General features: G+C 42.3%; 1 protein-coding gene and 1 long non-coding RNA gene across 5 annotated transcripts in view; one reads left to right on the top strand and one right to left on the bottom strand.

Annotated features, from left to right (window-relative positions):
* Window positions 1-11673, bottom strand: part of GALNT16 (polypeptide N-acetylgalactosaminyltransferase 16) — a 192455-nt gene extending 180782 nt beyond the window's left edge. For 3 of the 4 annotated variants that reach the window (XR_013543663.1, XM_072986160.2, XM_072986159.2), the window contains exon 1: window positions 11149-11636. Coding sequence is in view for 3 of the 4 variants with exons in the window: in XM_072986160.2 (XP_072842261.2) it covers window positions 11149-11385 (237 nt within the window). In the remaining variant the exon portion in view is untranslated. Of the gene's footprint in view, window positions 1-11148 lie in introns of all 4 variants that reach the window. The other variant, XM_020788514.3, reaches the window with a different exon arrangement.
* A 12-nt stretch (window positions 11674-11685) lies between these two features.
* The window catches only part of LOC140703165 (uncharacterized), a 44403-nt gene continuing 43818 nt past the window's right edge, over window positions 11686-12270 (top strand). Inside the window, exon 1 of the long non-coding RNA XR_012082531.2 lies at window positions 11686-12013. This is a non-coding gene — a long non-coding RNA (uncharacterized LOC140703165). The remainder of the gene's footprint in view (window positions 12014-12270) is intronic.

Raw genomic sequence — 12270 nt, 5'->3', positions numbered from 1 at the left:
CCAGCTGGGAAAGACGGGGCGGCCCCCTTGCTCTCGTGCACATGAACAAGGGCGTGTGCGCACGCTTGTGCGCATGCGCAAAGGGCAGCACAGTGCTTGTGTGGGTGTGTGCATGCTCACGTGCAGACACAAACAGGCTGTGGGGGGAGTGCATGTGGGGGGGCAGGGCGGGAGTTCTCACTCTGCAGCCTGGTCCGGCTCAGGCCACGGACCGCCACCAGGCCACAGACCAGGGGTTGGGGACCTCTGTTGTACAGTGCTGAGTTAGTCCCAGGGCCTTGCAATAAAAGTGTGAATAAACCGGAATACAGAACTATTACTTTTGGGGGCTACAGCTGTGAGGATTCCCTGACTAGTCATCCCGGCAAGGGGATTCTGGGAGTTGTAATGTAAAAAGTAACATTTCCAAGTCCTCGACCAAATCAGCTTTTCTTCAAGTATCAGAATAATTCCTAGGAAGCGTATGAAAGTGGGTTTTAGAACATGGTTTCATTTAAAAAAATTAAAATAAGGTTTTCATTCATCCAGTATTCACCAACCCAGATTCAGCTACACATGCTGATAAATAATATATTGACCAGTTGCTAGAACTGTACTATTTAGGATTGTGAGACTGAAATAATGCATTTCCTCATATTTCATTTGAGCAGGAGTAGTCAACCATAGACTTCCAGTTGTTTTTGGTCTACAACTCCCATTAATGCTAGCCAGCACACCCAATCGCGAGGGATTATGGGATTGCATCCCCGCCAAGAAAAAACATTTATGGAGGTCACTCCTGCTTTAGCTAATCTCTCCCTGTATCAACCAGCCTTCCACTTTCATACATTATAGGAGGGCAATATAGGAAGATGTGATGCGCAGGTCAATCCTTTTACCATCTAGTCCAGTCCAGTCCATTTTAATTGGCAGTGACTCTATAAAGTCTCCACACCTCTCTACTCAAGTCTTCTTTTCTGGTTCTTTTCATTCAAAGGTGTTCAGTCAGTTAGCAATGGAATCAGAATTTAGTTAGAGTCTGAAGACAGTTAGAGCAATGTATTTAATAATTCAGCAAGTTGTGTAGGGAGTCATGAATCAAGTGAATCAATTAAGCTCTGTTTATGTAGCAAGTCATTATTTTTATTTATTTATTTATTTATTTATTTATTTATTTATTTATTTATTTATTTATTTATTTATTTATTTATTTAGTTAGTTAGTTAGTTAGTTAGTTAGTTAGTTAGTTAGTTAGTTAGTTAGTTAGTTAGTTAGTACCCCAACCATCTGGTCTATAAGACCACTCTAGGCGGCTGTTTTAGATGGAATGCTGCTTGTGTTTTTAATCTATGAAGAACTGTGAGTAAAATTGAACCTTTTATTATTTTCTCTTACCTATGTCTGTGAGTGAATTACTGAGGGAGTAAGTGCCAGTTGAGGAGAACTGACAATGAGGGGCAGTCTTCTGTGGGGAGACTTGAAGCTACCAATTACTATACTCTGTAGGTTCCTGAACTTTATTTACTATTTTTAACCCAAATTTTCCACACTCTTCTAAAAATGTTCTTAATTAATCTATATGTATATAACATTTGCTGTTAAATACATTTACACAAAAGCATGTACACTCAGCTGAAGCAAACCAGAACTTTTAGGATCTGATTGGCCAACTTCAGAGAAGTTTCAGTAGAGTTTTTCCTTTAAACTGGATGAATTTATATCTGTTTATTACTCTCTGACCTTTGTTTCAATTTCTTTTTCTCCAGCTGCATATTCCCTCCCACTATAAGAGGGGTATCTTCACAGCAGATACTAGGAATGGTTTCTTGTGAATGTTTGCAACAAGTGACAAAAAGCAGAAGAGTCAGGGTTCACAGTAATGGAACTTTACAGATAAGTCCACACATTTGATTCTCCATGAAATAAATTACATTGTTTCTCTTCCTTCTTGCACAGCAGAGCCTCAATAATACTGTAATTAGGGGAAAGGTTTCTGTGACATGTCATATATTTTTCTGCAACCTATGTGTGAGCTTATAAGTGGGTTTGAACATGTTTAGAAAGGTCAAATTACTCATAAAAATGTTTGAACTTGCTTATGGGTTCAAATGCAGATTGCATAGAAAATGTAATAATGGTGTGCACTCAAATCAATTCTGACTTATGATAACCCTTTGCAGGGTTTTCCAGGCAGAGAGTACTCAGAACTGGTTTACCATTCCCTTCTTCTGGGGACAAACTGGGATTGTGCAGTTTGCCTAAGACCGCAGGAGTGGATCTTCTGGGATGTACAGTGAAGAACTGGACTCCCAACCTCTAGATCCACAACCAGATACATAACTCACTGAGTTGTCCAGTCACTTATTAGAGGCTTATTAATTGATAGAAAAACACATTTTGCATGAAGAGGATCCCAGATTCTTCCACCGTTGGCATCTTTGAGATGCCAATGAGTTCCACTGGTGGTCGGAGCAGACAATAATGAACTGTCAAGGTCAAATGTATGACACTCAAATAAAATCCTGACATTATTATATTAATCACAATACTCTTTGGTAGTGTGAAGCTATGGGGGTCCATCACAGCTGACATTTCCCCCTGTTAAAGTTAATTTCAGATTGAGATCAGATAACCATGGCAATCATATCAAAATTCATCTGGGTATCAGGTATAGGTTGCTTCACGTTTAAAGTTCCATCTCTTTTCAGAGGGTAAAAATAAGTCATTGTTTCACTCATGGTGAAGTAATTCTTTTACTAGACTGCTGCATCTTGTTCATATATTATTAACTCTACTTTTCCAAGTAGAAAATTATTCCAGGCAACTTACCTAATTTACAAACTTTATTCATCTAATTGCTTCTGTGTTCCATATGCATGAAACATAAATTTTGAAAGCATGCAACTATAGAAATTCAGTAATGAAACTCATGCAGGTGTAAATTCTTCAACAGAAATCCATTTGTGTAGTTACAGCTATTTAAAGCATGAAAAAATCATCCAAAATTCTTACAGCTATGAGGAAAGCTGTAGGTACAAATGCTTAAGAATATATGAAGATTACGATAAACCTTATTTGCAGGCAATATATTTAAGTCTTGCTTTAATCTTGTTTCAAAATATAGAAAGGTTCAAAAGCCATGCAGCTCTTAAAATTATACGCAAGAATTTAAATCCTGTTATAATCATGTTTCTATACTGCTGCAACAAAAAGGCAATAAAAATACAAAAAAAGAATGTTTCAATTATATTATTAAAATGCAGGAGTTAAAATTCACAATCAAAAAGCAGAGAGTACATCTCTTTAAATGATTACATTTTATTAAAGTAACAACATATTTAGGTAAAAATATATTACTTAGCCTATAAGCATGTCACATGGACACACATATAAAATATTATGTTTTAAAGTATCCTTTTCCAGACATCTGTGAGTCTCTGTTCCATGGCTGATGGTCTTTGGGGTCTCTCAACAAGCCTACTTTCTGTGTTGCCTACATATTGCTGACTTTGGGCTTCTGACTGCCTGCTTCTATGCCTTCTCTCTGTTTGCCTGCTATATGTTGCCTGATGGTTTCTCCTATTGCCTGCTTCTGGTAATGAGGTCCATTTCCATACTGTCTCATATCTGTGTGTATTTTTAAACTATTTGATTGTTTTGGTTTGCATTCTATAAATATTTACATATCCATGCACTTGGCTGACAGCCTCTGTAGTGGTTAAAATGAAAAATCTAGTGGAACTTCCTTGCAGCGCAGAAAATGTTGGTAACGTCGTTAACAAGAAGGCTTATTTTGCCCATTGAAGCAGAGAGACAGTATTTTTCTATGGGCTTTTGGTAGAAGACCATATGCATTTTACAATGAGTTCTGCCAGGGGTGCATTGTATTACAATGTTCTAAACTGGTGAAACTGACTGATTATCTTACAGTAACCTCTAATAGGTATTTAGTACATAGCTGTTCACACGCCCATTTTACAATCACAACTAATTTTTGCCGGGTTACACTTTCACACCCCTCTTAAAAATTCTAACACTTCATTTATATAAAATATCAAACTTTGCCATACCTCTGATATCCATGAATCAGAGCTTTAAGAACATGACTTTTTTGGGCTACAGCTCCCAGCATCCCCAGCCATGGGGGATTCTCAGAGTTCTAGTTCAAGGGCGTAACTCTTCCAAACTCTGAGATGGACTGATGCCTTCATTTGTATAAGGCAGCTTCCTGTGCTTGTAATTTATGCCACATTAGCATATCTTCTAGGTAACTCCAATGCTTTCTCAGTTGTCACAAATATTCTTGTTTGATTACCTAGAAGCGGTTTGTACTCACCACAGACAACTATCCAAATGATTTTATACAAGCCTGGCCAACTGTAGGCTCAACTGCTTCTCCTGTGTCAAAGCCCTTAGAAATAAGAAAGAACTCTTGTGCAAACACAGGTAACATCCATACAATACAGATGTGGAAGGCCAATCAAAACATGCACATTGTGCAGCTCTGTGGTTATGCTGCCCTGTCTTTCCAAGCCCCTCTTCCAATGTGAGATTAGGTAACCAACTAGCTGGCATTTGACTGCTCCAGCCAGTTAAAACTGCAGTCCATCAACTCTGATGGCAGAAAAGCCAATGTGGTGCTTGGATTCAGCCTAGTTCCATCCACAACCTACCACAGTCTGAGTCAGAGAATCATGACACTGAAAGGGACCAAATCCAACCGCCAATGAAACAGGAAATCCACAGCTTACTCATCCTTAAAAGATGGATAACTTCTGTTTTAAAATGTCCAATGAAGGAGAGTCCATCACCTCCCATTTGTCTGGAAATTAAGCCCACCAAATTGTTCCCTGGCTCCCATCCTGCCTGTGCTCCTTTGATCTCCAAAATATCTCCATGAACTATCACTAATTTGCCAGTTTCTGACCCAGTTCTGCTTGCACTATTTACAATCTATCCCCTCATCCAGAAGCTGCAGTCTATGGGCCAGTCATTTGGAAATTAGAAATTGGCCATCCTGCCTAAGAGGAGAATAAGAAAGTCTGGAATCAAACTAAATTGTTCAGGAGAATACGTCTTCCATATCTTTCTCAACATCAGAATTTTCTTATTCATTATTTATTTATTCAAAATATTTTAACCTATTTTCTCCTAAAAAAGGAATCAAGATGACTTACATAATTAAAAATACAATATGAAAAGCTGGAAACAATAATTTATTCAGATGTTCTAAACGATTAAATAAACACTAAATTAAAAATGTTAGGTAAAAGCATTAATAAAACAGATTTTAAAAGCAACAAAAACAAACCATTCCATTTTAAAACATCTCTTCAACAGCCAGTACCCCCACTAAACACATTTATTTATTTATTTATTTATTTATTTATTTATTTATTTATTTATTTATTTATTTATTTATTTATTTATTTATTTATTTATTTATTTATTCGATTTTTACCCCGCCCCTCTAGACAACGTCTAACGGCTTACATAATTTACATCTGGGAGGATAGTGGAATTGAGTGAAAGGCCTTCTCTATTGATCTTGAGACCCAGTCAGGCTCATAAAGAGAGCTGAGGTCTTTCAGATAGTTCGAACCCAAACAGCTTAGGGCTTTATATATTAAAACTAGGACTTTGAATTGTGCCTGAAAATGGATCAGCAGCCAGTAGAGCTGCTGTAACAGGGGAATTAGGTTATTCTTGAAATCAGCCCCAGTTAACAATCTAGTTGCGGAATTTTGGACCAGCTGAAGCTTCTAAACACCTTCCAGAGGCAGACCCATGTAGAGTGTATTACAGTAATCTAGCCAAAATGTAACTAAGACATGTGTCACCGTGGTCAGATCAGAACTCAACTGTGCAAAGGCACTTCTGGACACCACCAAAAACTGGGACATGCAGGTTCAAAGATGAATCCAGGAGGATCCCCAAGCTGCACATCTGTGTTTTCAGAGGGGGTATAACCCCATTCAACACAGGCTGCAGCCCTATTCCTTTATCTTCCTTTCAAGTGACCCGGAGCACTTCGGTCTCATCTGCATTAGATCTCAGTTTGTCTGCCCTCCCCCAGTACATTGCTGACACCAGACACAGATCTAGAACTGAAACAGCTTCCTTGGATTTTGATGGAAAGGAGAGACAGAGTTGGGTGTCATCTGCATACTTGTGACACTGAACCCTAACATCTGGGGGACCCCTCCCAGCAGCATCTGGTAGATGTTAAAAAGCATAGAGGACAAAACAAAACCCCGAGGAACACCACAGGCCAATAGCCAGGGCGTTGAACAGGAGTCCCCTAACACCACCCTCTGGGTTCTTCCCTCCAGGAAGGACCAGAGGCACCATAAAACAGTGGCTCCAAATCCCATCCCATAGAGCTGGCCCAGAAGGATACCATGGTTAATGGATCAAAAGCTTCTGAGAGATCCAGCAGAAGGGGCACACTGCCCTTATCTTTCTCCATTTTTTTCCACTTGTGATAACCTCCCTTTGGGTGGGAAACATGGTAAAATGTATTACATCTAGTTTGAGTCAGACGGAGGTAAATTGGAATAGAAAAAAAAAACCACACACATACACAAAATACCTAATGTGGTATTTCCCAGCTTGGAGTACCCCCAGCTGTATAGAATTGTAGGAATTGTGATCTAACAAGCCTGACACAGAGGAAGGCTATGTAAAGAGCTACAGGCTCCCTCCCACCAGTCACTCTACCAAAGAACCTGAACCCACCATGACAGAAAGAAGTCTATGTTTTCATGAAGGTACAGTAAGATGGTATACAGGAGGAACAGGGATTAGCAGACACATTCAGTATCCACAGTTATGTGTGTTCAGTCGTTTAGTCGTGTCCGACTCTTCGTGACCCCACGGACCAGAGCACGCCAGGCCCTCCTGTCTTCCACCGCCTCCCGGAGTTGGGTCAAATTCATGTTGGTAGTTTTGATGACACTGTCCAACCATCTCATCCTCGGTCGTCCCCTTCTCCTCTTGCCTTCACACTTTCCCAACATCAAAGTCTTTTCCAAGGAGTCTTCTCTTCTCATGAGATGGCCAAAGTACTGGAGCCTCAGCTTCAGGATCTGTCCTTACAATGAGCACTCGGGGTTGATTTTCTTTAGAATTGATAGGTTTGTTCTCTTTGCAGACCAGGGAACTCTCAAGAGTCTCCTCCAGCACCACAATTCAAAGGCATCAATTCTTCGGCGGTCAGCTTTCTTTATGGTCCAGCTCTCAATTCCATACAACACTACAGGAAAAACCATAGCTTTGACTATTTGGACTTTTGTTGGCAAGGTGATCAAAAGGTTACAGATGGACAATCTGTAGCAAGTGGGCTTGTTGGAAATAGCACATTGTATTAGTAGAAAGACATGGGCTGGTATCATTATCCAAGAAGCTCTGTTCTAGAAGTCTCAGCAAAGTGCCACCCCTTGAAACATGAGTATAACAGAGCCGCCCACCTCAGCAAGGCAAAAGACAAAGCCGCCCCCCCCCTTCTCCCTTGGCTACTTTCACCACTTAGCAGACAGCTACTGTAGGCTGCCCTGCTCCCCCTTCCTCAGCTTTAAGATCTGCAATCCAGCTGATCCATTTCCCCCCCAGATCAAGCAATCTGGTGACACTGCTACCAAGGGAACTGTTTGTTATTCACATTACATCCCAGTACAGTGCCATTACCCATTCACTACATTTCCAGATCAATAGAAGCTCAACCGCTTGAGGTCACAGCAGCAGGAATATGGCTTTTTATTGGCTTGATGCTTACAGCTGTAGACAACGTTGTAGCAAGAAACTATGTCATGTATGTACTTGGAGGCAAAAAAGCTAGCCGGCAAAAAATAAAATAAAAATTCCTGTATCGCTACCTTGCTTCATTAAATCAAATAAGTGCTGCTCATGTCTCACCAAGCCTGAGAAGGAGATGACATGTTGCTGCATTCTTCCCACTCACTCTCATCATCATCATCATCATCATCATCATCATCATCATCATCATCATCATCATCATTATTATTATTATTATTATTATTATTATTATTATTATTATTATTATTATTATTATTATTATTATTATTATTATTATTATTATTATTATTATTATTTCTTTTACTCCATCAGGCAGGAATGTGGAACAGGCAATCCCCTGATCTGATACAGCAAATGTCATCAAACTGGTTAAATGAAGGGAATGGTATGAAGGTGGAAGGCAGAGACGGTTCTGTTTCAGTGGGTTGGGAGAATTAATGCAACTTAGATTTAGCTCTTCCCATTAAAATAGTAATAACAATAACCCTGCTACCTCTGCAATATCATTCAATTCTGTTCTGCTTTGCAAGAACAAGTTAAAATAATGCCAGCTTGAACATGAACATCCCCAAGTTTCTATGGTCTCTGCGTATTAATATCAACATCATAGCAACCCACAGTACGTTTCATCCAAAAACTTCAAAGCAACATGCAGCTATCAGAATGAAATATAACAATTCCTCTGCAATAAAATATATTTTACTTCCTTGATTTTGAATGAAAAGCCTAGAGAGTACAGACAGGTATATAGGTATATGTGCTTTCCCCAAAACACTACAGAAAAGTAGATCAGAGAATACATCACAGTTTGCCATATTTTTGTCCTATGGAAATATGTGTACTAAATCAGCTCCTGATCTGCATCGCCTCAGCCCTCAGCAGTCCATCTTAGCTCTCAGTAATACATTAGTGAATGGCACATTTGGCATATATACCTTATCAAACCCATTCTACAGACGAGAAAAACTGAGGAAAACACAACAGCATAGTGCAGCTCACTAATAAGACTTTGGCCCAAGACTCCTGTCACCTAGGATTTTTGCTTTTGAGATATACAACCTGTTCCGTTCTGTTTCTATTCCATCTCTACATCCAAATAATAAATTGTTACATGGGGGGAAAAATGACACATACCATAATTTCTAAGGTGCTTTTATCCAGGTCGTTCACAATTATGTTCTGTTAGTTTTATTAAAATACATCACTTTTATCTTCAGCTATCTTGCAGCCTGAAGAAGAGGCCGCTTTTTACTTGCAGAAGAAGGAAGCCTTCATCTAGCAAAGATTAAAGACTTCAATGATTTTCCCCCTCACACAAGAGTGAAACACTTTCACTGCAACAGGGTTATGGATGGGTCACTAGGAGCAAAGTACAGCTCTTTATCAAGGATATTGTTGATGCAGTACCCTACACAACAGAGAATCAGGGAGCTTTGAGCTAGTTTGAAAATATGCACAGACTTTTTACAGAGAGGATGCAAAAAATCTCCATCCTTGTGCTTCCCACAGAGGTAACCAAGAATCTCATTTTCGTTTTAACTCCCAGAGAAGCAGGGGTTCTATGTCCTGAATGTGATTAAGCTGAGTGTTGGTTTGCGTAACTTTTTTTTTTTTTTTTTTGGCCATTGTGACAGGCAGTACTCATGCCTAAACTGTTAAAATACTTTGCATCATTTGGAGGGCCTCATCATATACAGTATTACACATAAAGCTGTGTTCCACCTCTTAGCCAGTCTACCCACCTACTGACCCAGCTCCTTTCTAGGTGCTCCTTTCTAGGTGCATATGTTTTTTGCAGCCTTGTTTCCTCTTTCTAAAACCAAAGCTTATATTCTTACTATACAGCTGCACGGCCTGCTCTGCTCCCAAGAGGTGGAGAAAACAACTGTAACTCACTCATCTCACAGTGACCTCTGTACAACTTGAGAGATTCTGGAGGCTGCATGGGTGCCCAAGGAGGGTGGTGGCAAAAGGAGGGCCCTCCCCTCCAAAAAACTAACCTTGGTATTTCTTTACACAGGTATGCATGTAAAAACTACAATCAGGTCAAGAGTCCATAGGTATAATTAAAAGACTTTGCACCATTACCCCCAGAATTATTTATGTGGACTTCCCTCATGGAATGGCCATTGAAATCTTTAATTCCCATGACAGTACGAAAGTGGGAAAGGAGCAGTGCAAACCAGTTGCTTGACTCTATTTCTATTTTTTATTTTTTTTTGCTAAGCTCCTTACAACCACTTTCAAGCTCATTTTAGGACCGACGTTGGGAACTCACTTTTCACTCTGGATCCCAATCCTTCATTCAACAAGACCAAAGAGAACCTCATCTGTAATTCCATGAATTTAGATGCGGCTCAAATCTAACAGGGTGCAGGACGCCTCCCAGCTGCCGCGGGCAGATCCAGGACCTTAAGGGACTCTGGCAACGGAAAACCCACTTCAGCTGACAAAACAACGTTCACAGTTGAATTTTTCAGCTCTGGTGACCCGTCAACTACCTGTCTGAGGCCTTTCCGTGCAGCCAGGTCACAGAAGGGCGCAAGCACACAAAAGAAGGAAGACCCCGAGGCCAAAGCCCTCAGGGGCACCACGCTTGCCACCCGAAACACCGGCGTCATTTCCACCCAATCTTTCCCAGATAAAACGATCTTCTGGTTCGGTCCAAACCCAAGTGACAGCCCCCCCCGGCCGCCCCCCCCCGCAAGGCGTCTCTTTCGGCCTTACTGCTAACCCGCGTCTTAAAAGGTTTCCTTCCTCCCTAGCCCGCCGGCCCCATTCCTGACTGGAAACTCCGTTGGCGGGTAGAGGAGAAGCCGATCCGGAGCGCCTCAGCGGACAACAGTCGCAGGACTCGGACTTTCCACCGGAGCTTCGCCCGCCTTCCCCACCGCGGCCACTTCGCCGCTTCCCCCCCCACACACACACACAGACACACACACACAACTGTAAATGCTGCCATGGTTACAGGCGGAAGGGTAGCATAAACACAAAGAAGTCCATGCAAAGGGAACTCTTCCCCCCCCCTCGCGCTTCCCCGGTGCTGCTGCTGGTGGTGGTGGTGCTGCTGCTGCTCCTCTCCCTCCCCACCCATCCCGCCGCCCCGGCTGCCGGGCTCCCTTCGCAGAACGGGACGGACGCTCCCGACTCCCGCAAGCATCTCGCGCGCGCTCTGCGGTAAAAGCGGCGGCCCAGGAAACCCCGACGGGCGACCGGCACCGAGGCGTCCCTAAGGAACCCTTTCCCCGGCCCAGAATGGATGGATGGTGGGACGGAGGGAGGGATGGATGGATGGATAGACAGACATCCTCAGCGCCAGGCAACGGGGGGGGGCCGTGTCACGCGCCCACTTACAACGAGGGGAAAGGTCCTCTCCTCTTTGTGGCTCTCGAGTTTCCCGGTTGATTTCTGCCCGTTCCTGTTGTTGTTGCTGCCGCCTCCGTTACTGCTGCTGCTACTACTACTGCTGCTGCTCGGAGATTTGCTGGATGCTGCCGAATGGGGTTTGTTGTCCTGCCACAAGTAATAGAAAGTGCCCAGGATCCAGGCGACGGTCAGGATGGCGATGGCATTCGCCCGGATCCTTCTCATCTTGAGAGCCCCAGTGGCGCCTGGGAGCCCTGGGTGAACCGAAGGAGAGATTTCTTGGGGAGATGAGCTGTTGTTATCCGAGAGAGAAAGAGCGAGACCGATGGGGGAGTGGTGATAGGAGTCTCCCTCTCCTCCTCCTCCTCCTCTCGGTTTGGCTGGCTCGCACAGTCACAGCTGTTTGTTTTAGCTCTTGTCTCAGTGCTCAGTCCTGCAGACAGAGAAAAGAGAGAGAGAGAGAGAGAGAGAGAGAGATCTTCTGGGTCCTAATGCCCTTTCTGACGCGTTCACGTACAATTATTTGATCATTTTTCTAAGAGCCCAACCTATGGGGTGAGAAAGCTGGCTTTCCTTCAGTCCTGCTGCGGGCATAGGGCTCGATCTAACATTTCCCACTTCAAAGTAGGAGAAGGCAGCTTCTTTCATTTTATTGTCCCTTGGAAGCTTTGTGGTTGTTACAGGGGCAAGGCATAGGAGAATCTGTGTCTATGCCTATTGTAAAGAGTCACTACGGTGCAAAATGCTTTGCTTAACATTTTCGTAAAACGACGGAAAACCATTTTTTAGCTCCAAAGGCTGCTGTAGAAAAGGATCTCATAATCCTGAATGCAACTGCTAGGCTTCCTCGCTGGTGAGTGTACAGCACTGAGACAATTTGCACACAATTGGTTTAAAATGTGCTATCTGCCTGGGATGTTGGTGCTGACCATGTTGTTGCAGTACTTGCGACATTAGGAAACTAGGAAAACTGGAAAGCCAGCTCTTGGCCACGGTGTCCTTTGACTGATAGAACTTAGTGTGATGCCAAAATGCTCAGAATCAAAACACGAGATTTGAAAGTTTAACAGATTTAAATGCCAGGAAGGGTTTGTGTCTTTGTATGTGTGT

Source organism: Pogona vitticeps, chromosome 1 (assembly GCF_051106095.1).
Source record: "Pogona vitticeps strain Pit_001003342236 chromosome 1, PviZW2.1, whole genome shotgun sequence".
Lineage (NCBI taxonomy): Eukaryota > Metazoa > Chordata > Lepidosauria > Squamata > Agamidae > Pogona > Pogona vitticeps.
The sequence above is the reverse complement of the archived record's forward strand: the minus strand, read 5'-3'. Positions and strand labels throughout refer to the sequence as shown.